General features: G+C 49.5%; 1 protein-coding gene across 3 annotated transcripts in view; it reads left to right on the top strand.

Moving 5' to 3' along the window:
• The window catches only part of SAMD10 (sterile alpha motif domain containing 10), a 77,065-nt gene that overhangs the window by 43,426 nt on the left and 5,995 nt on the right, over window positions 1-27,644 (top strand). For 2 of the 3 annotated variants that reach the window (XM_053250936.1, XM_053250938.1), the window contains exons 3-4: window positions 19,237-19,405; window positions 23,116-23,256. In XM_053250936.1, coding sequence (XP_053106911.1) covers window positions 19,237-19,405; window positions 23,116-23,256 — 310 coding nt within the window. Of the gene's footprint in view, window positions 1-19,236; window positions 19,406-23,115; window positions 23,257-27,423; window positions 27,616-27,644 lie in introns of those variants that run through there. The other variant, XM_053250937.1, reaches the window with a different exon arrangement.

Raw genomic sequence — 27,644 nt, 5'->3', positions numbered from 1 at the left:
CACAATTATAACAAATTAAGGCTTGACTTATCTCGCTTTGCATGTAATGCGTCTGTCTCATATATCAGTTTCACCTTTTAATTTGCATTACTGAAATTAATGGACTTTTGCACGATATTCTAATTTTCCGAGTTTCACCTGTAGATCCCCTCAGCTCCGTTTAATTGTGGGAAATGTCTGCCATCATGGAAGAACAAATATGGCTTCCCACCTTCCCCCACTCAGCTGTTGCATCTCGCTTGGCCTTAGCATGTGCAAGAGAAAGCTAAATCTCTTTCCCTCATAGTGAGGCTGCTGCTAGAGCCAGTGAAAAACAGTGGCCACAATCAGCAGCATTGGTGCTATGGAGAAAGGGTGACTTTCATTAAGGACATAGGGAGCTGCCTTCTGCCGAGTGAGACCTTTGCTCCACAGAGCTCAGTATTTATTGTCTTCACAGACTGGCAGCGGCTTCTCCAAGGTTGGAGGCAGGAATCTCTCTCAACCCTATCTTGGAGATGCTGCCAGGGAGGGAACTTGGAACCTTCTGCTCTTCCCAGAGCGGCTCCATCCCCTGAGGGGAATATTTTACCGTGCTCACACTTCTGGTCTCCCATTCAAATGCAAACCAGGGGGGCCTGCTTAGCAAAGGGGGCAATTCATGCAGGTGCAGCTTGTTAGGCAGGGAAAGGAGAACGGCACCTGCTGAAATTCCCTCTCCTGGATCTCTTAAAGGTACACGAGACCTGTGCTCTTCTCCATCTGGCTGCCCTGAGGGCTTCCCAACTGTCAGTGACCTACTTCGCGGCCATAAGGAGGGCTTTCTTGGGAAAGGTGGGATTGGCGAAAATCACTCCTTCCCCACAGCACCAGCATAGCACTAGCAGCACCCGTGCTACTTTAGTCTGGACGTCGGCTTGCAGGTTTTATTACCATTTCATGGCATTTACACACCACTATTTTGTTTTGGGTTTGTTGTTTTAAAAGAGCTCAGGCCTATGCAACTCCCTCCCACCATTTTATCCTCACAACAAATCTGTGAAGGAGGCTAGACCCAAAGAGCACTACTGGCTCAGTGAGCTCCATGGCTAGGTGGGGATTCGAACCCAGTCCTCCTCAGTACTACTCTGATACTCTAGCCATTACATCACATTGACTCGCCTTCACACTGATTCTAAAGGAGAGCGACAGCTGCTGAGAGGGTTATAAGAACATAAGAACAGCCCTGCTGGGTCAGGCTCAAGGAGCCCCATCTAGTCCAGCATCCTGTTTCCCCCAGTGGCCCACCAGATGCCCCTTGGAAGCCCACAGACAAGAGGTGTGGGCATGCTCTCTCTCCTGCTGTTGCTCCTCTGCAACTGGTATTGAGAGGCATCTTTCCTCTGAGGCTGGCCTATACCTCAGACTAGTAGCCATTGATAGACCGGTCCTCCCTGAATTTATCTAAACCCTGCCTAAAGCCATCCAGGCTGTTGGCTGTCACCACATCTTGTGGCAGAGAATTCCACAAGTTGATTATGCGTTGTGTGGAAAGGAACAAATTGTGGTGGTGCCTTAATGAAATCCACAAGCCCCTGACTCTCTCCAGTCCTAGTGAAATCGTGCATCTTGCTGTGGTCTTCCAAAAATAGCAACTAAAGCCCATTGAATGACACCTATCGCTCAAGCACTGGAGAGAGGTACCAGCAGCCTAGGACAATAAGCCGCTCCCCCATACCTATGAAATGGCCTTCTCCTGAGTCTGGCCATTGCTCTGTTTCGCTCAGCGCAGCCTGCACGGAATGGAAGCAGCAGGACTCCAGGGTCTTCCTTAGCGATGCTTGGGATTGAATCGGGGATCTTATGCTTGCAAAGCATGTGCTCCGCCACAGAGCTGCAAGCCCTCCCAACCTTTTTGGCCCCTGCCAGCTGTTCTGACCACAGGCAGGGACAGTCTGGGCTCCCATCCATGCATCCCCTGGTGAGAAGGGCTACTTTTGAATCAAGCCTGAGCCCTCCAGGGCTCAGACCCGAGACGAGAGCAGACTTGAGCTTTGCCCTCATGATACGGGAAGAAAAGCAAACGGGGACCGTGCTTGTTAATTAACACTGAGCAGTTCAGCTCGGCCCACAGCCTCTCCGGGACGCCTGCACGTTGGAAGACAGATCTCTTCCAGATGCTTCCTTGCTCTGTTCCCAGCACAACGAGGGCCAAGACACATCTGCTTGTCTGCCTCCCAGTTGCGCCTGCTTGCTATTCCTGACGGCAAGTTGATTAGAGGGAGGTTTAGAGCAGCCAGCCAGAAGGAATGCGCCCTTGGTACATCATGCTGTCCTATTAAGCAGCTCTGGGAGCTGTGCCGAGCTGCTGGTGAGTCTGGAACGGTGGGACTCTGGGGTGGGACTTCAGATGCTCGGGAATGCAGGGAGAACGGCCGACATTCTGACGCAGGCTGCTGTGGGGTCCTTCCTCCCTGGTCTGTCTGGCCAGGGTCTTTCCCTCAGAGGCTTCAGCAGGGGGGCGGAGTTTTGCGAGAGGAGCAGGGCAGTTAAGCCGCACCGGTCTCCCCATCTCCTCTTTTTCCTGCTCCTCCTTAAGATACCCAGTTGCTTGCCCAGCGGATCGTCATTCTCCCTCGTTCTCCAGGTCTGTCTCCTCGTTGGACAGAGGATTGAATAGGTCCTGACAGTCGGTGCAAGTCTCATGGGAGTCCGAAATCCTGTCTCATGAGACGTCCAGCTCTTGCGAGACCAGCCACATCCTGCCGGCCCCTACCCTGCCCCTCCATCCCCTCCCCATTCAGAGGCTCTGCACCAAGCATTCCTGCCACCGTCATGGCCGACACTGCCGGGTTTCCCACGTCTGCCGCCAGCAGGGGCAAGGAGGGGTGTGTTGGCCCTGCCTGGGTCCCAGGCAGAACTCCACAGCTACATGTGCACTACGTAAGATGCACCTACCCACAGTATCCAGCAGTTTCTACTCACTCAGCTGTGGCAATCACGCTGACCTCCCCTTCTCCCAGAAGAGTCCGGCATCACTCAAAAACACCAAAACCCCAAAACACCAAAGACGCCAGAGAACTGGTCTTGTGGGTAGCAAGCATGACTTGTCCCCTTAGCTAAGCAGGGTCTGCTCTGGTTGCATATGAATGGGAGACTAGAAGTGTGAGCACTGAAAGATCTTCCCCTCAGGGGATGGAGCCACTCTGGGAAGAGCATCTAGGTTCCAAGTTCCCTCCCTGGCAGCTTCTCCAAGATAGAGCTGAGAGAGATTCCTGCCTGCAAGCTTGGAGAAGCTGCTGCCAGTCTGTGTAGACAATACTGAGCTAGATGGACCAAGGGTCTGACTCAGTATACGGCAGCTTCCAATGTTCCTATGATTCTGAACATGTCCCCCAGAGACATATTCTTGGGTGGCACAGGGCGCACCTGGAGGGAAGGAAGGTGGGTTGACTTTTCATCCCTGCACGAGTCCCCATGTTGCAGTAGTCAGGACGACTTCTTCAGCACAGGTGCTTCTTCCCAGAGCGTGCATGCAGCCGTAGTCAGGAAGGATGTTGGCCCTTGCGCTCAGGTGGTACAGAAAAGCTTGAAACTGGAAGCAGAGTGCTTCTGCTTCCTCTCCCCTCCCCTCCCTTTATCTCTGCAAGCCCCACACGGCTCAGTGGAAGAAAACAGATCATGTATGCAAAACATTAAGAAAGTAAAGTCCTGCGGAGTCAGAGCCAAGGCCTATCTAGTCCAGCATTCTGTTTCCCAGACTGGCCAAACTAATGCCTCTGGGAAGCCCACAAGCAAGAGATGAAGACCATTAGCCTTCTCCCCCTCCCCCCGTGTGGCAACTGGTATTTAGAGATGGAGGTGTCAAAGCCAATGGCCCCTCTAATTTTATTCATCTCTGTGCGGAATGAGTTTTGTCTGGGTGGCAGGATCAAGGCACTGTGTGTGCACCTGCATTCAGAATGGGGCATTCCTGATTCAACCTCAGTGGACATCCAAAAGCTTGTGAGTGCGAGCACATGCACACCGCTTAGAGGGAACAGTGGTCAAAGCCATCTGACCTAGTCACCATCACATTGCACATTTTGAGGTGGCAAATGCCCCAGATTATGTGCCGTGTGAAGAAGTTATTTTCTGTCCTGAATCTCCTGCCAGTCATGTTCATTGGATGACCCCAAGTTCTTGTAGGAACATAGGAATTATAGGAATATAGGGATGCCTTATACCAGGTCACACAATAGAATAATGTGTCCATCTAGCACAAAATTGTCTACACTGACAGGCAGCAGCATGACGATCTGCTTGTGGTTTGAAGTGCAGTTCCCATAACAAAATAGTTTTGTGAAGTGAGGTGTTCACACCTATACAGCAGCCCTGAGAAAGCACAGCCTACACTTTGGGGTTCAGGGCTTCCAGTCAGAAGGCCCAGCATCCTGGCAGGATTAAGCCACAGCCAGGGAAAGTTCACAAGCATGGTTTGAAGGCTATAGTCTTCAAGCACTATTCATCCCCAGGAACTGGCATTCAGAGGTACATCTGGACATGGTACATCTGTGCATCTGGACATGGAGGCTCCAGTTATCTGCTATGGCTAGTAACTGTTTGTTTGTGTGTTCATTCATTCATTCATTCATTCATTCATTCATTTTACATTTTATATCCTGTTCTCCCTCCAAGAAGCCCAGAGCGGTGTACTACATACTAAGGTTTCTCCTCACAACAACCCTGTGAAGTAGGTTAGGCGGAGAGAGAAGTGACTGGCCCAGAGTCACCCAGCAAGTCTCATGGCTGAATGGGGATTTGAACTCAGGTTTCCCTGGTCCTAGTCCAGCACTCTAACCACTACACCACTCTCACAGATCTATTCTCACCAATATGTAGTTATTTGTGGAAGCCATCTTACACAGTAGCCATTATTGCAGCAAACTATGTGAGCGAGTTCCCTGTATCTCCATTGCCATTCAGGCCAAAAAGCAAAGCTCTTCCCCTTTGCAGCCTTTTCAGATCTCAGTGCCTTCTGTCCTGGGAGAGTGGCACTGAGGCAGCGCGGCAAGAGAGAACTGGATGCCTCCAGTCTGGAAGGAAAAGAGAGAGAAAGGCTTCCTTTTAACTGGCTAAAAATGCCTTCAGGTGCCACGCAGCATCTGTTCCGTTTATGGGTCACATTTCAAGGCAGTCGCTGCCAGTTTGGGAAGCAGAGGGGGGGGGAGAGCGGCAAATTCAGACAGTTTGCCAATTTGCAGAAATGAGATTAAACACCAAGAGTAATACACGGTTCGCTTCTGTCTGGGGGAAATTGCTGGTTGCTGGGTACCTATTACCCTGTAGCTAGGAGGGTTATTTGGATAATGGTTGCTGTGGAATCAGCCTCTTTTGAAGAGATGCCGTCACTCTTGGGCACAGACTACATGGACACATTTTCACTTTCTCCTTTGGAATTGAGACATGAACACACTCTGCCCTGTACATGTGAGGGAGAAAGGGCGGTGGTGTGGGTATCTCCAGGGCCAACTCAATGGCATTTGCTCCCAAATTGGATCCAACCCAAACCAAAAAAGATGTTGTAGAGCTGGCAAAAGTGCAGAAAAGGACAACCAAAATATTCAAGGGATTGGAGAACATTTCCTGTGAGGAAAGACTACAGTGTTGGATGCTTCTTCATTTGTAGAAACAACAGCAGCGCAGGAAGCATGATAAAAGTTTATTAAATTATGTCTGGTGTGGAGAAAGTGGATAGAGAAAAATCTTTTGTCCCCCTCATACTACAAATCGGAATCATGCAATGAAAGTGACTGACAATAGATTTAAGACAGACAAACAAAAGTATTAGGAACATTGGAAGTTATGTTATGCAAGTCAGACCCTTGGTCCATCTAGCTCAGTATTGTCTACACAGACTGGCAGCAGCATCTCCAAGCTTGCAGACAAGAGTCTCTCTCAGCCCTATCTGGAGGGAACTTGGAACCTTTTTCATACAAGCATGCAGGTGCTCTTCCCAGAGCTGGCGCATCCCCTCGGGGGAGATCTTCCAGTGCTCACACATAGTCTCCCATTTAAATGCAAACCAAGGTGGACCCTGCTTAACATATGAGACAGTTCATGCTTGCTACCACAAGAGAAGAGCTGATCTTGTGGTAGCAAGCATGACTTGTCCCTTTAGCTAAGCAAAGTCTGCCCTGGTTCAGTTTGAATGGGAGACCACATGTGAGCACTGGAAGATATTCCCCTCAGGGGATGGAGCCGCTCTGGGAAGAGCAGGTGGTTTCAGTTCCCTCCCTGGCTTCTCCAAAACAGGGCTGAGAGAAACTCCTGCCTGCAACTTTGGAGAAGCCACTGCCAGTCTGCGAAGACAATACTGAGCTAGATGGACCAAGGGTCTGACTCAGTACATGGCAGCTTCCTGTGTTATGTTCCTAAGACCAGCTCTCCATGTTATTTCATACAACATGGAATTAGTTCACAGCATGTGCCACAACGAGATGTGGTGATGGCCATGGGCTAAGATGGCTTTCAAAATGAACTAGACATGGATGGGGATAGACTGGTCAAGAGTCATGATCCATAAGTGGAGCCTCTGTGATAATAAGCAGGGTACCTCTGAACAGCAGTTCCCAGGGATGAGCAGTGGGCGAGAACTATTGCCTTTAAACCATGCCTGGGAGCCGCCCAGAGACCATTGGTTGGCCATATTGGGGAGTAAGGTGATGGTCACTAGATGGATTACTGCCAACTTCTCCTAAGTGGCAAAGTTCATTGACTAGAGCCCTGCTAACTGGGCAAAGAGGCACCTTTTACCGTGGTGATTCTCTTTGTTTAGCAGGGGGAGAGCAACTGGCCCTATCCACCCCCAGGACAGGACCTCCAGTGGCTGTTGCTGGTGTCTATCTTGTGGGGGTTTTTTTAGAATGTGAGCCCTTTGGGGACAGGGAGCCATCTTATTTATTTATTATCTCTCTGTTTAAACCGCCCTGAGCCATTTTTGGAAGGGCGATATAGAAATCATGGTCAATAATGTGAAACTATTCAACACCAATGAAACAAAGCAGGCCTACAAGAAAGAACAAGTCAAGAACCGAGCAGAAAAATGGAAAAATAAGCCACTGCATGGTCAATATTTGCACAATATAAGTGGAAAATCAGACATCACCAAGACCTGGCAATGGTTTAAGAATGGCAGCTTGAAGAAAGAAACAGAGGGTTTAATACTGGCTGCACATGAACAGGCACTAAGAACAAATGCAATAATTGCAAAAGTCAAAAAATCCACCACAAACAGCAAGTGCCACCTTTGTAAAGAAGCAGATGAAACAGTGGACCACCTAATCAGCTGTTGTAAAAAGATCGCACAGACTGACTACAAACAAAGGCATGACAAAGTAGCAGGGATGATACACTGGAACATCTGCAAAAAATACAAGCTACCTGTAGCCAAAAATTGGTGGGACCATAAAATTGAAAAAGTTGAAGAAAATGAAGATGCAAAAATATGATTGGACTTCCGACTACAAACAGACAAACATCTGCCACACAATACACCAGATATCACTGTAGTCGAGAAGAAAGAAAAACAAGTGAAAATAATCGACATAGCAATACCAGGGGATAGCAGAATAGGAAGAAAAAGAAATAGAAAAAATCACCAAATACAAATTGAAATTGAAATTGAAATTGAAAGGCTGTGGCAGAAAAAGACCCAAATAATCCCAGTGGTAATTGGCGCCCTGGGTGCAGTCCCAAAAGACCTTGAAGAGCACCTCAGCACCATAGAGGCCACAGAAATCACCATCAGCCAATTACAAAAAGCAGCTTTACTGGGAACAGCCTATATTCTGCGACAATATCTATAACAATTGACAATAAAATTCTGGCATCCCAGGTCCTTGGGAAGGACTCGATGTCTGGATAAAACAAACCAGTCAATAACACCTGTCTGACTGTGTAAACAAGAAATAATAAATAATAGAGAGCTGGGCTACAGCAACTATCATCCCCATCCAAAATGGTGGAACAACATCTGGGAGCTCAACCATACCTGGGAGCCCAAGTATGAGAACTCCTCTCCTGAGGTATCCCCAGTGTCCCCCAGAATACTGTCTTAGCTCTGTGCACCACAGATGAAGCCTTCTCTATTTGTTTCTATAGTGATCTCAGGAGCGGCCCTACCATGAGGCAGAGTGAGGCAGTAGCATCAAGCCAGGGGGTGGGGTGGTCAGGGGAGATGAATGCCAGCCCTCCATGACCACCACTGGTGCCATTCTGTGCCCCCTGTTAGCGCCGGTCCTCACCCCGCTGGGACACACCTCTTTCCTTTCCCCTCTGCCCCAGCTAGGAACATCCCTGCCACCACTGCCTGCTTCAGTGGCCTAGTCTGAGAGGGCTTGTGTGCCGCCGCCACTGCCTCATCAGCATGGCCGGAGAGTGCTGAGCACCCACTTGCAGATGAAGGGGCTTCGTATTGCTCTTGCCTCAGGCAGCGAACTGTCTTGGTCCACCCCTGAGTGACCTCTGAGATCACTCAAAGAATGCTTTTGGGTCTGGCCTGTCCGTATGCGGAGGTATTTTTGGTTGCTGCTCTCCGTTCCCTAGAGACTCGTCAAAAGCCAAACCTTCGCATTTTCCAGGAGTGCTGCAAAAAGCCTTCATGTTTAAGTTGGCATTTTATGGCTGGAGGGACTTTAAAACGGCTGCCATCTCCAGTAAAGCGAGACAATTCTGGGGAAAGCCCTGAGCCATTTTTGGAAGGGCAGTGTAGAAATTGAATAAATAAATAAAAATAAATAAATAAAAGATGCATCATAGGATGCAGCAAATCCTAAACATTGACTTCCCTTTTTTTAGCCAGTTATCTCTATGTTAAGTATTACTAAACCCTATATACAGTAAAATATTCTGACTTGATGCTGTATATGATAACATTGGAAAACACGCTTAATTCCTTCTTTAGAGGAATGGCAAGTTAAATTATGGGAATATGCATCAATGTCTAAGATAACCTCACATATAAAGAATAAGTCTGACAGTTTTAATTTAACATGGCAACCATTTGTACAGTACAGTCTGGTACATGGTTTGTTACCACACCCCCAAGTTTGGTTTTTTATTCTAATAAGGTCTTAATTTTTTTTTAATTGGGGTATAAATATTATATATCATCAGATGGGAAGTTATACTGTTGTGAATTAAGTTTTGTATAAGATGTAATCTGAGTTGATTTAAAAGGAAGATAGTGAGATGTTGTTTTTCTGTTTTGTATTGGTTAACTTTATGTTGTGTGTGTTTTAATAATGGTTAAATAAAATTCAATAAAAGAAAAATAAAAAATAAAATAAAACTGCTGCCATCTCTAGGGATGGGTATAGCTTAGGAATCTAAATAAACATAATGGGTAACGGCGTATTGTTCTGTGTTTTTCTCTTACCTGATCAGTAGAAAATTCAGGAGAGACTTTAGAAGGTAAGGGTTTTTTTCTGGAGGTGAAAGTCCCCAAGGGTTATGGAAATAATCCTCTTGTTTATGGAGGTGCACAAATGCAGGGAAGCAGAAGCAAACACACAGGCTGCTTAGGGATGATTGGACAGTGTTGTTCTCATCCCCAAAATCAGTTGTGCCTCTTGAGTGTTATTGTTGGACGCTTGGAAACTCTTGAGGGGATTCTCTGCAGTCTTTTGACTTCAGCATTCAAGGAGAACAGGTAAAAGTAAAGTTGTGCCATCGAGTTGGTGTTGACTCCTGGCACTCACAGAGCCCTGTGGTTGTCTTTGGTAGAATGCAGGAGGGGTTTGCCATTGCCATCTCCCGCATAGTATGAGACGATGCCTTTCAGCATCTTCTGAAATCGCTGCTGCCCTATATAGGTGTTTCCCATAGTCTGGGGAACATACCAGTGGGGATTAGAACTGGCAACCTCTTGCTCCCTAGGCAAGTTGCTTCACCATTGCAACATTACGTGGCTAAAAGGAATTCAGTGCCAATTCTCCTTGCCTCTTCCCTTTCTCCAAGGAAGAAAATCCACCTTGGGGTAAGAGCAGGTGAAGGGCTCCTGTGAAATCAGGATAGAATCCATTGAGCCTCTCCTCCTGCAGGAGGAGGAGGAGGCTGAGCATCTTTTCCCATCAGGAAAGCATCTTTTCCCATCATCTACACTGAGCATCTTTTCCCATAAGGGAAGATGGAGCTGAACTGGAGGTATTTTGCTGGAGCCTCGCCAATGCCTGCTTCACTATCTTTCTTCAGCAAGCATCAAAAGGCAGGGCGGGGGGGGGGGGAGAGAGATTGCAAATCAAGGCAGGGATCTGTCCGAGGTGAACTCTCAACAGCCTTAATTCTGCTTACTGCAGTTTGCGGAGGGGTGCTCATGTGGTTGGGATGTCCAAATGTTCGCCCCACCCTTGAGGTAGATGGCCCTAGTCTCAAGGCAGCATTGGAGAAGGCCTTTTGCTCAGTGGAAGCACACCTGCTTTGCATGCGGAAGACCCCAGGTTTCAAACACTGGTGCCTTCAGGTAGGAACATGGGAAGCTGCCATATACTGAGTCAGGCCCTTGGTCTCTCTAGCTCAGTATTGTCTTCACAGACTGGCAGCGGCTTCTCCAAGGTTGCAGGCAGGAATCTCTCTCGTCTCAGCCCTATCTGGGAGATGCTGCCAGGGAGGGAACTGGGAACCTATATGCTTGTCCCAGAGTGGCTCCACCCCCTGAGGGGAAGATCTTCCAGTGCTCACACTTCTACTCTCCCGTTCATATGCAACCAGGGTGGCCCCTGCTTAGCTAAGAGGACAAGTCATGCTTGCCACCACAAGACCAGCTCTCCTCTCCTCTCCTCTCCTCTCCTCTCCTCTCTGTAGTGCTGGGAAAGACCCTTGTAGGAAAGCCTGGAATCTGCTGCCTGTCAGTATAGACCAAGGCTGCTCAACTTCGGCCCTCCTGCAGATGTTGGCCTACAACTCCCATAATTCATGGCTATTGTCCACTGTGACTGGGGATTATGGGAGCTGTAGTCCAAAAACAGCTGGGGGGCCTAAGCTGAGCAGGCCTGGTATAGACAATCCTGAGCTAGGTGAAGCAGCAGGTTAAGGCAGCTTCATTGATTCATGTTTTTCAGCCCCGCAAGTGCTTGTTCCTCATGTGCCAGGCTCCCCGCACCCAAATCAGGAAAAAACTTCATTGCAGTCTGAGAGACCAGGGGAAATGCAGACTGGGTCTAATGGCCTCCTCACAGAACGGACTGGTTGGGTGCATTCCAAGTCTGGCCCCAATGCACAAGTCCTCTGCCCTTGTGTCCCATCTGTATCAACCGCTTTGGGAGCTCTTGTTGAAGAGCAGAATATAAATGTTGGTAGTTGCAGTAGTAGATACTCTTCCACTGAGCTACAGCCCCATCCCCTCTTGGGAATATCCTGCAGTGCTCACATGGAGTATCCCGTCCAAATGCAAACCAAGGCAGACCCTGCTTAGCAAATTCATGCTTGCTCTCTCAAGAGCAGCTCTCCTGCCTTGATCCAGGACCTTTTAATTATCCTTAGGAAAGACTTAGGCTCCAAACTGACTCCCATTATCACTTGCCACCTCCTAGGGACAAGCCGTTAAGCAATTGAGTCATTGCGGGCCTTGAAGTTCCTGTCACTCTGATTGCTGCTGCTCCTTGATTAGGCATGCTTAATTAGCCAGTGTTCACACACAGGGAAATTGGCTCCACTCTAATGCCCTTTAAGCACCATTGACCTTTGGGAGGTGTCCTCCTTCGTCCTCTGGGTCTGCTGGTTCAAGTATCCAAGGGGTCATCCCCCTCCATTTAATCCAGTAGCACTCTTAGGTCGTCGACTGCTGCTAAGATCCTCCACCCTCTCTTGCCCTCTCTCTGGCCTTGACCACATGGGAGCCCCAGACTAGAAATGGGGACACCTGGGTTCAAATCCTTGCTGAGCTGTGAAGCTCACAAAGCTGGCTCTCGTGAGCAGCGGTAGGGTAGGACAGGTGTCTTACCTAAGATCAGGATCCGTGTGCGTCCCCACTTTGTGACCGTGCACAAGTAAAAGCAAGGTGAGGCTCCCCCTGGGTAGGGGGGCTTTTCCTCCTACCTCAGGGGTTCCCAACCTGTGGAACTTGCACAGCTCCCAGACTTGGGTAGGATGCTTGTCCTATCCAATTAATGAGCCTACTGAGTGACCTTGAGCCAACTGCTATCTCTCAGCCTAGCCTACCTCACAGGGTTGTTGTGAGGATAAAGCAGGAGTACGAGGAACCCGTGCACGCTTCTCGGAACTTATTGAGAAAGGGTGGGGTATAAAATAAATAAAAGTAATTATCCTAAGAAGAGCCCTGCCAGATAAGACTAAATGTCCATCTGCTTCAGCTTTCTTTCAGTGCTGAAAAGGAATACAGGAAGGCCATTGCCGACCCCTGTTCTTTGTCCTCTGCACCTGATATTCACAGGTATACTGCCTCTGTATATAGAGGCTCAATTTAGCAGTCATGAGGCATAGCCGTGATAAACCCATCCTCTGTCGATCAGACCTTTTAAAAAAAAAGCTATCTACTGCCCATCACCTCCCCTTTGGTCGGCAAACTGAATACTTTATATGCACTGTGTGAAGAAGTCCTTCATTTTATAAGTCCTGGAGCTGCTTCTGTATCATTGGAATGGAAAGATTGTGCCGTCGAGTCGGCGTCGACTCCTGGCGACCACAGAGCCATGAGGTTTTTGTGGTAGAATACAGGAGGGGTTTACCATTGCCTTCCTCCCGCGCGGCGCAGTATGAGATGATGCCTTTGCCGTTGTCACTGAAGTGAGCATCCACCTCCAGCACCTGCCTATATCGCTGCTGTCCGATATAGGTGACTGCACAGATATATTTACTAGGCACAGTCTGGGAAGCACACCAGCCAGGATTCTAACTCACAGCCTCTTGCTCCCTAGGCAAGCTGCTTCCCCGCTACGCCACCACATAAGTTCTGCTAATTATCAGAATGTATCCCTATGCATACTTACCTGGGAGCAAGTCTCTTTGAATGCAACATTAAAACCAGGGAGGTCCTGGACTCTGCAGTTTAACCATGTGTGCAGAGTGCTTTTTCCTCCTCTCCTCCACTGCCCACACTAACTAACAAGAGGAGAGCTGGTCTTGTGACAAGTCTAGCAAGCATGACTTGTCCCCTTAGCTAAGCAGGGTCTGACCTGGTTGCATATGAATAGGAGACTGATGTGCGAGCACTGTAAGCGATTCCCCTCTGGGGATGGAGCCGCTCTGGGAAGAGCAGAAGGTTCCAAGTTCCCTCCCTGGCAGCATCTCCAAGACTGGGCTGAGAGAGACTCCTGCCTCTGCAACCTTGGAGAAGCTGCTGCCAGTCTGGGTAGACAATACTGAGCTAGATAGACCAATGGTCTGACTCAGTATATGGCAGCTTCCTATATTCCCCTATCAGTCCTTACCAATTCCAATTCTCACCCAAATGATACATAAGCCAGTGAGACTCAGGCTAAATTTGATTGTCACAATTAATAGTTCTTTTGCTAATTTCTCTTTTCTATACCTTTTTATTTTTGCTCTGGACTTTACTTAGAAAGGATGTTTGGTCGGATCAGATAATTCTGATCTATTTGTGTATAATAAGATTGTAAAACTGTATTTCATTCGTGGATAACAAGTTTGTAAAACTCTCTTTATCTGTGGATATCGTAAGTTCAGAGATGCATTCTGTCCTTTTGATTTTATGTTATTCCAGTTCTCTTTTTCCTTACTTTTGTATTTCTGTATTTAGAAAACCAATTAAAAAAATTATTATTATTTTAAGGGGGAATTGGGAGAAGGTCTTCTAAGCCTTCATAGCTTGTCGAGGAGGCAGTTTTAAACTCCAGCCCCTCCCAGAACTCCTCACCCTCCATGATAAAGGAACATTTAAACGTCCAGGCATTTCTTCACCTGTGAGCCAAATAAATGGACCCAGGTTTGACGGGGCACTTCGTGTTCACCAAGGCAGAGGTAATTGCTGGAACGAGCTCTGTTCCCTGGCACTCCATTAGGGCTCTCCGGTGGTGGCTGCGTTCCGCCACCTGGCACCACTCGCCCTTGCTTATGAGGTGCGCTAGCAATCTACCATGCAGGGGGGCGGGGAATCCCTGACCTAATTGGAAGGGGTTTTTGGCAGAAGGAGGATGCGAAGGTGCCATTGGAAGATACCTTTTAAATGAAAGACTAACGAAGGCAGCATCCAACTCCAAGACTTCTGCTGCACGGACTCCTCCGTTTTCCTTGCAGTTGGCTTGTGATAGTTCTTTCAAAAGTAAGCCATTGGTCCAGTTTGCTGCATCATCTCTCTCTCTCTCTCTCTCTCAATCTTTCTCCCTCCCTATCCCCAGCTGCTAAGGGGAGGGTTATATGCAGGGACATGCCCCACAGGGAAGGGTTTAAGCATCCCCTTTCTACCTACGGTTTCTCCACTCAAATCCACTGGCTCCCCCAGCTGCTTTTCCTGACCAAAAATCGGGAGACTGTTGCATGCATGTTGGAGCCGACCTCTGATTTGGACCTTCGTACTTTCATATGCAGGACAGACAGGTAGGCAAGAGAGCGAAATGGACAAAGAGAAGTAAAATGAACGGATGCAGAGTCCACAGTTAAGCCTGGGTCCCATGTTGCATTCTGGAATTAGAAGTGGATCCCAGTTGAAGATTCATATTGTACTGTGAATTCAGTAGGTGAATTGGTGGGAATGGTCTCCTAATTGTCTCTGAACAGCAGCTGAGAACTCAAAAAGAGGGTCAGCCATACGGGGAGGTGCTGATTTGCAGTGAGGCTCTGTCTGGTGCTCCCTTTCCATCCTGGCCACGGTACAGCTGCTGGCATCATACTGAAGCCAGCACTAATAGCCCTTCATTTTCAGGAGTTCCAGATAATCAGGACGGCAATGTTTAATGCATCCGAAACATCGTCTCTTATTAACAAGCTGCTGTTTCTCTCGGCTGCCAAGAAGATTAGACCAGCCTGGGCTCTCTGATCACTGGGAGTCTACACTGCTGATGAGAATGGAGCCGGTGGGGTGGGGTGGGGCATACAAGGGAGTATCTGCAGGCATAGCTTAAATCCTGTGTCTCAAAAGCCCAAAATGCAAAACAGGGAGAAATAACTCACACTGAGATTTGCTACCAATTCAAGGCCAGTTGTTTGTTTGTTTAATTCCCCCCCACCTTTCAAACCCTATCCTGCCCTAAATGCTTGCAATACATTATTTACAAAGGGGGCGGGGGGACGACTCTCTAATATTTATACTAGTTAATGTATTAAAAACATATCTATCCTGTCCTTGCCTTTCCATGAAAAAGAATCCTGAAGGCAGTTCACGACAAAACATTTAAGCATCTTATCAAAAACCATTGTAACCAAAGAACAAAACCTAAGCGGAGGGCATATGTCAAACAATGGAAATGTGGGGCTAGCCAGACAAAAGCATTAGGTAGCCAGGGTGCTTTCCAGATTAGAGCCTGCAACGGGATCACGTCATATCTCGGAAGTGTGCTTCCATACTTCCTGTGTCGTGACACCACAGTCCCTACACAGACAGCAGGGTGCCGTTCACATTCCCAATGCCTTGTTTCGAATTTAATCACATACATATACATATACATATACATATACATATACATATACATATACATATATATATATATATATAGTTGAATTTATATACCGCCTTTCATTAAAAACAACCCCAGGGCGGTTTACAAAAGTTAAAAACATACAATTAAAATGACAATTAAAATATTAAGTTAAAATATAAAACAAATCTAATTTAAAAACTATAAAAAGGAAGCATAAAAACTATAAATGAGTAAAAACACATAGAAGCAGCAGTAGAAACAGTCATGTAAAAGCCTGGGTAAAAAGCCAAGATTTAAGAAGCTTTCTAAAAACTGTGATGGAGTCCGAGGAGCGAATGGCCACTGGGAGAGCATTCCAGAGTCTGGGGGCAGCAACAGAGAAGGCCCTGTCCCGAGTGCACAACAGACGAGCCTCCTTCATTGTAGACACCCAGAGCAGAGCCCCCTCAGATGACCTTGTCAGGCGGTCCGCAACCCTTGGGAGCAGACGGTCCCTCAGATACCCCGGGCCCAAACTGTTAAGGGCTTTAAAGGTCAAAAACAGCACCTTGAATTGGACCCAGAAATGAACTGGCAGCCAGTGCAGCTCTTTCAGGATGGGTGTGAGCTAGGATGCCGTATATCCAGCGTAAGGAAGTTGCTGTTTTTTTCGGGTGGTTAGTTTCCACAAGACTGCTTCCCCTGCTGTTTATGTTTTGAATGCAACATGCCTGAATGGAGGCATTTTGCTGCTGTTGAGCAGCTAGGCTGGAAAGCACCCTGATGACGCTCCTTGAGAATACAAGCATATTGCTTTACCAGCACCAAATAAGCCCAGCAATTTAAACATATAAAAAGTTGCTCTAATAATCTGTAATCTGGATTGTTTGGGCCTGGTGTGGAACTGAGACTAGTGTCGGATTTACATGAGGTTGACGCAGAACTGCCCAAAGTGTAGGTCTGGACTCAGCCAGAGGGGCCTCTCTGGACAGAGGGGGTCGGGCTGGTTTTGACTGTTCAGGATTCCCAGCTTGGGACATGGGGATTTTATCTGTAGCTGAGCTATGTTGAGACCCATTTTGCATTGAGGTAGCAAGCTCAGTTTCTTGGACTGCTCAGTTGCTAACAAAGGGCCTCAGTTAAGGTGCAGCTGACCAGTACAAAGGGAAGAAAACGCAAGCCACGAGAGGACAAGATTTGTCTTAGAGATGGAAAAGGAGGAGGTTGTCAGGTCTGGTCATTGGTTGGCCAGGTATGAGGGTATTGAGTGGTGCAGCAAATTGCCCAGAGCAAGGAGACACACCAGAGCCTGACTCTTCATAGTGCCAGGTGCATCTCTGACAGCCCTGCTGTGTCACCCAACTACTGAGCTCTAAGCGGCTCACTGGCTGTTTGTGTCGGTGGGACCTAACATAGCAGGACGCTGACTGACAGCTCCCTCTTCTGACAAGGGGGTGCAGAGAACAAGGCATCTAGGGCTGACTGCCAGGTTGAGCTGTAGCTCACCAGGGTCTCAGAAGCACCCACACTCTGTGAAGGGATGAAGCTGCCTTATACTAAGTCAGATGGTTGGTCCATCTAGCTCAGCATTGTCTCTTATGGACCAGCAGTGGCTCTTCAGGGTCCCAGGTGGGTCTTTGCTGCTTCTCCCTGGAGATGCTGCCAGGGATCGGGACCTTCTGCATGCAAAATAGGTGCCTTATATAGCTCTTACCATGATGCACTTAGGGATGTGCATGGAACTGGTTTGGCCAGTTCAGTTCCGTGTCTCGTTGAACTGGGTCCGATTCGACCACTGAACCAGGTTGAACCGATTTGGGGGATATACTCGGGGGATATACTGTGCACGCATGGAGGCCAGAACTGAGCTGCTGCTGGCTCAGTAAAGAAGTGGGGAGCTTGCTTGCCATGCCGAGAGCAAGCGGCAGTGAGCCGTCAGGGGGAGCAGCGTTTTCCACCACTTGCCACCATCACTCGGGAAAGCCCCTTACCATCCCAAACCAATACCCCTGGCCCCAGTCTGGTCCACGATCGAACCGTTGAACTGGCGCTGGTTCAAGGTGAACTAGTTTGGGACAAACAGTTGGTGCACACCCCTAGGTGCAGTCCAGACCACAGTGTCCCACAGGCAGGTAGGTGCAGATAGTTGCAGATAGGTGCCTAGCGAACAAATGCCTCTGCCTGACTTTAATCCAAAAACCAAGTTGTGCATGAGAATGCACACCTCATCTTTGAAAAGGACAGGTCCTTGGGATGTGATTCTGTACCATGTGGCATCCTGTAGTAGTGGGCAATCTATTGTGCCGTAGAATCAAAGTGGGGAGAGGACACTCTTTCTGAAACCGATGGACCCCCTTCATGAAGCACTGGGAGAAGGAGAAAAGCCTTTGAGTGGGAACGAGTCGAGGAGAGAGGGAGGGAAGGAGATGATGAAGGAGCTTGCTGGCTGGTGCACTGGAGCCTTCAGCGTTCCTGGTAATTGGATTCTTAAGTAGCAAAGCCACGGACGACTGTGACAACTTTACAGAACGATTCCCAGCGACGTCACCTCCACTTTGTCATGAGGCGGAAGGATATGCCAGGTGACAGCTCAGCCAGAGCAGTGGTGCAGCACCGATTGTATAATAATGAGCTGGAGGGAAATCAGGAGGCCGGAGGGCTCTTGAGAGGGCTGAAGGGGAAAGAGTGCCAGCTATCAAGGCAGGTACTTGCCAGTACGGGTTGGTCATGAGCGGATGGGCCTTCAGTGCTGGCGGTAGGCAGCTGGCCACCCGTGGGCCAAAGCTGGCCACTTACAATTCACTGGTGCAGTTCTCAGGCTACAGAGGGGTCCTTAGAAACATAGGAAGCAGCCTTCTACGGAGTCAGACCCTTGGTCCATCTAGCTCAATAATGTCTACCCAGACTGGCAGCGGCTCCTCCAAGGTCTCGGGCAGGAGTCTGTCTCAGCCCTGCCTTGGAGATGCCAAGAAGGGAACTTGGAACCTTCTGTATGCAAGAATGCAGCTGCTCTTCCCAGAGTGGCCCCATCCCCTCGGCGTTCACGTATTTAGCCTGTACTCCTTATAGCACTCACACATGTAGTCTCCCATTCAAATGCAAACCAGGGCGGGCCCTAATTTGCAAAGGGGGCCGTTCATGCTTGCTACCACAAGACCAGCTCTCCTTCCTGGACAGGGTACCAATGGGAAGTGTTCAGCTTTTCCTGGCTGGGGGTATGCTGGGGGAGGCAGGTGAGTAAAGCGGGGAGAGGAGAAAAACCCACGGAAGAGGAAGCCTACTGGGTCAGGCCCAAGGTCCACGTAGCCCAGTACCTGCTTCCCACAGTGGTCAGACAAATACATCTCAAAAGCCCATAAGCAGATCCTGTGAAGGCAATCGGAAGTTGTCCTTTTAGATTCCTTTAGCCCAGGTGTTCTCAAGCTTCTCCCTTCATGGGAGTTGTAGTCCAACAACATCTGGGGACTCAGGTTGGGGAACCCCTGCTTTAGCCTGTTCAGCTGCATCTTGTGCATGCTTCAACAGGAACTCTGGCTGTGACTCGCCATGCGTTCGTTCCACGAAGTGTTGTATATTTCAGGAATTATTTTGTGCACAAACACAAGTTCCTTCATGAGAACTGGTTCTGGACGCTGCAAATCAGCAGACCCATTGATTCAGAACCACTAATGCTTCCCTTCTCTTCCCCACTTCCCAACCCCTCTAGGGCCAGTCCTACAACCACTACGGCATCTACCACACCAGCCCGACACTAGGCAGCCTTACCAAGCCGGTGGTGCTGTGGACGCAGCAGGATGTGTGCAAGTGGCTCAAGAAACACTGTCCACACAATTATCTCATCTACGTGGAGGCCTTTTCGCATCACGCCATCACAGGTATCGTTCAAGTGGGCTCTCCAAAAGGAGGTGATGTTGCAGAGAGGAAAGATGTTGCTGCTGAGACACAAGTCCGATTCAGACATTTTGCTGTACAAGTGTACAGATGTCTCTACACTCCTGTGTGTGTGTGTGTGTGTTTGTGTGAATGACTGTTCCTGGGTTCATTTTAAAAGTGAACCTGGATACAGGCCCTTCAAATGCATGGTACAGAGAGGAAGGGTACTTCTGTACCTACGTTCAGCATAATGTGTGAATGATTGTACCTGTGTACACTGTACACTCATTGTACGCGTGTTGAACATAATGTATGCATGGGCCTACAGTGATGCAGTTTTACTGAGGATCAGGAACGTTGCTCCCAGGGGGTGGCCCAAGGTATTGTGCCTGTGGTGAGACACCAAATCCTGCCTTGTCTCATGCCCCTGCTGGGGGCAAACAACCTTTCAAAACCAACCCTTGCAAGCTTTGAGAGTGAGGAGGAGGGGAGAGTGTCGGCAGCTTCCTCTTCTTTCCTTGTGCTCCTTGCAAGGGTCAGATCCGTCCCAGAGAGCTACTCATATGGTGCTCGGGGTGCATTTTGCCGCCAGGCTGGTGCCCCAGGAATCTCCTACTTGAGGAGACCACCTCACCTCGTCTCATGCTCCTAGGGCGGGAATGATTGACACTGGCCAAATGGAACAGGTTGGGATGGAATCTCCCCCAAACCCTCCATTTCTAAAGTGGGATATGGGTGCAAATGGGGTTGCATCCCGCTCTTTCCAGAGTTTCTTTTGGTCCCTGCTCAGGGACTTCAGGATTATCCCGTATCTGCTCCCTGGTGATTGGTGCTCTTCATTCTTTCAGTACTAAAGGGCCAAGGAGTACTCGTTGGGGGGATGTTAGTGGCCAGCCCTATTTCCTTATCCATGTGCCTGCTCCATTCATGTTGAAAGTGGAGGGTGGGGCTAGGTCTTACAGCAAGATATACCCAGGGCCACTTGTCTATGCCCCACAACAAAATAGATTCCCCCTCTCACAACACTAGAACCAGAGGCCATCCCATGAAACTGACTGCCAGAAAATTTAGGACTGACGAAAGGAGGTACTGCTTCACACTGCACACAATTAATCTATGGAGTTCTCTACCACAGGATGTGTGGATGGCCACCAACTAGGATGGTGGCCATCCACACCTACATGCCCTTTTGACATTACGATGAGACACCCCCTGCATTATATGGGTATGGGGGAGACACATAGCCACGAAACTCGGCTGCCCTCACCAGATCTAGGCTGGCCCACAGGTTCTCTGGGAAGGTTTGGCCCAGGGCATTCAAAGTCTTGCATGCACTTGGACAGAGGCAAACTGGGTTGAGTAAAAATATACAAGTATTTGAAGCCCTTTGCACATGTTGTGTCTGCAGTCCTTACAACAGCCCTGTGAAGCAGGACACCCATCACCCTCTTGACATTACGGACGGGGGAATGGCTGAATTCAAGCCTGCCACACTTGGGCCATCAGTGGTACAGGTTGGATGACAGGCTATCCTGTCCTCTCCTGCCTCACTCCTACTCTCCAGGGCCAAGGTGGACCCTCCATCATGCAACCTGGCAGGCTGCCTTGCCTCTACATGCCCTTGACTTATTTATCCAGGAGAGAAGCAGAACATATAAGGACATAGGAAGCTGCCTTCTACTGAGTCTGACCACAGGTCCATCTCACTCACTGTTGTCTACCCAGGCTGGCAGCAGCTTCTCCAAGGTTACAGGCAGGAGTCTCTCTCACTCCTATGTCAGGAAGATGTCAGGAAGGGAATTTGGAACCTCCTGCATGCCAGCATGCAGGTGCTCTTCCCGGAGCGGCCCCCTCCCCTAAGGGGAATATCTTACAGTGCTCATATGTCATCTTCCACTCAAATGCAAGCCAGGGAAGACCCTGTTTAGCAAAGGGGACAATTCATGCTTGCTATCTCTTGCCAAGCAGAGGTACTTGTGCCTTGACAAGTACCTGGTACAAGCTTTCAGCCTTGCATCCTCCTCGGGTTGCTAGCCTGTCTTAAAATAGTACATCCAGGCTGGCTTGATCTGAAGAACAAAGGGATTGTTGCCGAAGAACATAACAGGGCAGACAAGGAGAGAAGTTGCTGAATTAATATTTCACAAGTCTCCCAGATGCACTCCTGACTGGCGCAGGAGGAAGGCGCCGATAATCACCATTTTCGAGGCACTGCCAGGTGTGTCTGTCTGTCTGGGGCAGGAAAGGGCAGGGAGAAGAGACACAATGGATGGATCGGGAGCTTGCCATGCTCCTCGCCCCGGCCCCCCCCCCCTACACCCCCACACACCTATCTTTGCTCAACGGAGGGTAACGTGTCTCTGTCCAAATTTGGGAGGCAGAAATGCAGAAGGAGATGAGAAAGGCAAAGAAGGTTTTTGCTGGAGTGACGAAGGCTTTAATCCACGGCCTAGCGTGCCCTGGAGGGACGGCAGAAACACTAATGGAACAGCTCGCTCAGTCCCTTGTGTTGGAAATAAAGGGAAAACATTTGTGATTGTACCCCCAGGAGATGGGGACAGAGCAGGTTATAAAATCTCTCTTCTAATAGCCCCTGCATGGGCAGAGAAGAGGAGGCGGAGGGGGATGCATTCCAGGAGGGGCACATGGATTTCCCAGCATTCTGCCCGTGCGCAGAGAAACAAAATAGGTCTTGATGCACGACTGGAGGACTGGAGAAGCAGAAAACCCCTGCCCTCGGGAAACAAGTATCTCGCCAAGTGCCTGATACGGAGGCTCAGGGCACGCCCATACTGTTTTGTGGGCTGAAATCAGCGGGACAGCCTTCTTTGCAGTGATGATGTCAAGGGATGATGGAGAAGGTCCTGTGATCCCCGCTCCCTGTGATGGATTTGCAGGGTGACTCTCGATTAAGCACAGGGAAGTCTCAATGACCCAGCCTGTTGCAGCTTTCGGGAAATGGGTGGAGGTTGGTTTTTGATCACTGTTGCCAGACAGAACTTACAAAGCAGACACGGGTTAAAAGACTTCTCGGAAGGCAGGAAGGCAGGCTGGATGAGTGCATTGGCTGTGGGCATGAGCAATAAGCCGAGACGCCTCTGGGTCCCCAGATCACATCTCAGCCAAGAACTCGCTGTGAAATTAAACCATTACAGGAGGACCGTGATATACGGAAGGGTTCCGTTCCCAGCTGCAACTGAGGATACAGAAACCGCAAATATTGAGGCATTGGGGACAGTGTTCCCTCTAACAGGGATTTCCAGATGTTGACTACAACTCCCACAATCCCCAAGCGAAAGCCATTGCAGCTGGGGATTCTGGGAGTTATAGTCAACAACATCTGGGAAACCCTGTTAGAGGGAACACTGATTGGGAGCTATGGGATCATGGGAGTTAGGTTCCTGGTCATCGGGGAAAAGGTCAAAATTTGCCGAAAATTTTCTATGCTCACACGATGGAGTGTCCCCACATATACCAAAAGCGTCCTTGCACATAGAAAGCTAGCGTGTGCAATTAAAACAGTATCTGATTAAAAGCCTGGGTGAAGTTGAACAAATGCATCTTGACTGCCCTTTTAAAAGTTGTAAGAGATGGGGAGGCTCTTATTCCAGCAGGAAGTGTGTTCCAAAGCCTCGGGGCAGCCACGGAGAAGGCCCTAGAACCCTGTTTCTTGACATCTGCTTTGCTTGCTGCTTTGCTTGCTGCCTGGCAGGTCGGGCCCTGTTGCGGCTGAATGCAGAGAAGCTGCAGCGCATGGGGATTACTCAGGAGTCTCAGCGGCAGGAGGTCCTTCAGCAGGTGCTGCAACTCCAGGTGCGGGAAGAGGTGCGCAACCTACAGCTCCTCAGTCAAGGTAGGGTGGCACTTTTGCTCTCTCTCTGTGGCCTGTGGCAGAATCATGTGGGTGGTTCTGTGGAGGGATGACACGGGGATGTCCAGACCTCGAGGACAAAGCATTGGACCCAGTGGCCTGCTGGTTCCTTCTGGCAGCCTGTGCACCAGAAATTCAACAGATGCAGCCTTTCCTGGCAGGAAGATGCTGCAGTGTGGCATGGAATTCTTCTTCCTCCTCAAATTATGGTTGTATATTTATCATTGTATACTTTTGTGAAACGCCTAGAGCCTTTGAAGACAAGCGGTATATAAAATAAAAAATTAAATTGAATTAAATTAATGGGTAAATGCATAGCCTGTTGGATTTCTGCATGCCTCACTGCTGTGAAAGATGGAAGCATTTTGACAATTTTGCTCCCTGGCCTCCAAAGCTTTAGGAGAGGGCAGGGTAATGGAATTGGGGCTTTGAGACGTTTCCACTGTTTTGAATAGGACTCCTAGTTGGAGATTGCATATGTGCAAACGGAGACCCACAAAGGTGTTGCTGTCTGGCGGAGGAAGGTTACCCCCCCTCCTGCCTTAGCCCAGACACGACAGTCTCTCTCTTTCTCTTTTGTCTTCCTCCTCTGTTCTCTCTCCCCTCCCCATCTTCCCCCTTTCATACAGAACTGCCTTCTCTCAAGTCTGGCCATTGGTATTGTCTACTCAAGGGTTCCCCAAGCTTGGGTCCCCAGATGTTGTTGGAATACAACTCCCATAATGCCCTGCCAATTGTGACTGGACATGAAGGGACTTAGAGAGAAAGCTGCCTTCTACCGAGTCAGACCCTTGGTCTATCTAGCTCAGTATAGTCTATACAGACTGTCAGCGGCTTCTCCAAGGTTGCAGGCAGGAATCTCCCTCCCAGCCTTCTCTTGGAGATGCTGCCAGGGAGGGAACTGGGAACCTTCTGCCCTTCCCAGAGCAGCCCCATCCCCTGAGGGGAATGTCTTACAGGGCTCATACTTCTAGTCTCCCATTCAAATGCAAACCAGGGCAGACCCTGCTTAGCAAAGGGGACAAGTCATGCTTGCTGCCACAAGACCAGCTCTCCTCCCCCAACAGATGGTGTTGTAGTCCCAACAGTTTGTCAGCCCCACAATATTCGTCGCCAGCCTCAGACCCAAGTCTGCTTTGACTTGCAGCCACTCTCTGGGGTTTCAGATGGAGGGAGGTGGTCTTCTCCTGCCTCAGATCCTTCCAACGAGAGCTGCTACACGTTCATCCTGGGAACTCTTGCATGCCAGACAGCGACTGGCCTGCTAAACCTTTGAATTTATGGAATTGCCTTACGCCATCTCAGATCATGGGTCTGTCTGGCAAAGGACTGTCACATCTGACTGGCAGCAGTTCTGCAGAGTTTCAGGAAGAAGGTCTTTCCCATCACCTGCTGGGAGATGCAGAGACTGGGACCCTCTGCAGGCCAAACCCAGTCTGCTCTGCCACTCAGTTCTGGCCTTTCGCCTCCTCCTCCTCCTCCAGTCTCCCTCCTTTTCCACTCCCCTTTTTGTCCCCCACTCCACCCCCACCCCATTCCCTTCCCCTTTCCACTCTCTCTTCTACAACCTCTGCCCCCACTCCCAGAGGTGCACCGTGGTCATTTTAGAGCCTGGACCTAAAGGCCTTTCGAAGTCAAACACACACACACCCCACCTCGCTGGTGGCCTACCGCAAGTTAAGCATCATCATCATCACACACACACACACACACACACACACACACACACACACACAGTGACACGCACAGTATTTTTAACTCGTGGGTTTTTTAAGGGCACAAGCAGCAACTGAACTCCCAAGAATGTAAGAATATAAAATAGGCATATTTATGCAAATATGCATTAGCAAAAACATTTTGACCTGCAACTTAACACTTTCCCCACTCCTCCCTGGGGCAGGTCACAATGGCCCTTGGCCACCTGGCGCAGTGCGGGCCCGTGGCGTGGCACCATGAGCACACCACCCAGAACAGACGAAAGAGGATGTGGGGGCCCCCAGGGGGTGTGCAGGCCCTGGATTTCAGCCCCAAAGTCCAGGAGTAAGAGTGCCTCTGCCCCATCCCGATTTATTTTCCATTTCTATCCCCCCCTCCTCCCTCCCTCCCTCCCTCCCTCCTCCATGCATGCCATAGCCTCTGCAGGAGGCAGCAACCAGACGAGCAATTACACACACACACCCCTACAGGAAATCTCCCTCTCTCCTTTGTTACATTTGTCTGGTTCCTCGGCTACCGAAGCAAGATTGGGGCTGGAGTCACCAGAGTCACAGGAAAGGGGAAATTGCTCTGAAAGCAGCACATGTGTCGCCAGCCTCAGAAAGGCTCACCTCGCCCTTGGCCGACAATGCACTGTCCCCAATACGGATTGCAACTTGCAAGAAGCACTGAGCCATGCCCAAGGTGGTCTCTTTCGGCAAGTACCAGCCAGGGCTGAGCATGTCAGGGAGAAACAGGCTCAGGGGCCCGGTCCAATGCAAGCCCCTTCCCGTGCATTAGAAATGAAGGCTCAGTCGTAGATCGTGCTTGTGCAGACTTGCTTCCCTGTATCATTGGCATGTCCAGATCTTGTGAAATTTGCTGGAGTTCGTCAGAATCCCTGTTGGAAGAGAACAAGCCGTGTTCAGAAATGTGGCATGCTCATTAGGGTTGCCAGCCCCGCCGGACTAGCCTGGAGCTTCCAGGTATCAGCCTCAATCTCCTGGAGCTTTTTCACGCAGGGCTTTTGTCTTGCATCTTCTCCGGAATGGAGGTGTGCGCTCATATATCGGCCAAATTTACCCCGAAGTCCCTGCGAGCTATTGGGGTGCACTTCACACACCATTCAGGTTCCTCATTGCACGTTAAGAGTGTAGCCCCATTTATATCCAGGGTAAAAGAAATCCACTTTTTGTGTCAGTTTGGGGGGGCAACTTTGAACTCTCAGTAAATCCTTTCAGCCCGGTAAAGCCTGCTGTCTGAAAATGCTCCTGGGGGAAATAAATCTCCAGGAATAACTTCAGTCAGAGTTGGCAGCCCTAATGCTTGGTCAGAGAGAGAGAGAGAGAGAGAGCGCACTTGGAAAGGGAAACTAGTTGTTTGAGAAACCTAGAGGTGTATTCCTCACTATAGCCCAGTTCACACGTTATGTTCATTACTTGTACAACATGTGTGCATGTACAGTTATGCACATGTTATGTCGAATGCGGGTACAGCAGTACACTTCCTATCTGTACCATGCATTTTCAGGTTCTGCACCTAGGTTCATTTTTTAAATGAGCCCAGGTACGGTCATTCACAAAAAAATGCAGGGTGCCGTTCAGATTCCCAGTGCCTTGTCTCGAATTTAATTGCTGCAATACAGAGCTAGGACGTCATATATCCGACATTTAAAAGTTGCTGTTTTGGGGGGTTGTTGGTTTCCACGAGACGGCTCGCCCTACTGTTTGCGTTACAAAGGCGACTTGCCCGAACGGAGGCATTTTGCTGCTGTTGAGCAGCTAGGCTGGAAAGTGCCCAGGAGGGAAGCACCATCACAACCGGGGACACTGGGGGACACTGTGAGGCGCTGCTGCTGCTGCTATCAGGGTCTGCAGTCCCCAGCACAAGTGTGTGCAGATGAGTCTGGCCTCCAGAGCACAAAGGAGGAGGAGGAGGAGAACGGGCTCTAGACCCCAGGACCAGGGAAGAGCATCTGAAGGGGGTTTAGAAATAACTGGCATACCCCCCCCCATTCCAAGGGGACTCAATCAGGGGTCCCCAGACACTGCTGGATTCCTTCCAACTCCCAAAAGCCATTGTGGCTGGGGATAATGGGATAATGTAGTCCCACAACGTCTGGGAACTCAGCCTTGAGAACCCCCGCTCTACTCCCATCTCTGGCTGTTTGGTCCAAATCAAGCAGCCCGGCATGAAAATAGCTTGAACAGAGGGACCTGAAGCACCTCGAGGACACCAAGCCTCCTCCAGTTTGGCAAAATGGGGGTGGGGGGTGGGTTAGGAAGATGGCTCTTGAGCCCAGGGAATGGCCAGCAATCTTGCTTGAAGCACAATACGTTCGGTCTGTTTCGCTGCAACATTCACTCCCCGGTGTCCTGCAGCCCCTGATTGTCCTTGACAGCCCCAGGACTTATTCCCTTTTCTGTTTCTTCCCCTCCGCCCCACCCTCTCCAGCCTCTTTTGGAAACGTCTCCTAACCAGCCGCCTGCCTGGCAGCAGACTTGTGCAACACTGTGAACTGAACCATCTCTGGGAGGATGGCTTGTGTGGACCACAGGTCTGGACACCTCGACCGCATGTTGGGGAATAGAAAGGGCCAGATTCCAACCCGGCTCCTGGGGATGTGTCACTGTGCTCCCTTTCTCTCCCACCCCCACCCCCACCGTTCCTCCCTC

The sequence above is a fragment of the Hemicordylus capensis genome, chromosome 4 (genome assembly GCF_027244095.1).
Source record: "Hemicordylus capensis ecotype Gifberg chromosome 4, rHemCap1.1.pri, whole genome shotgun sequence".
Lineage (NCBI taxonomy): Eukaryota > Metazoa > Chordata > Lepidosauria > Squamata > Cordylidae > Hemicordylus > Hemicordylus capensis.
Note: the sequence above shows the minus strand (reverse complement) of the source record. Positions and strands in the feature narration are given on the sequence as shown.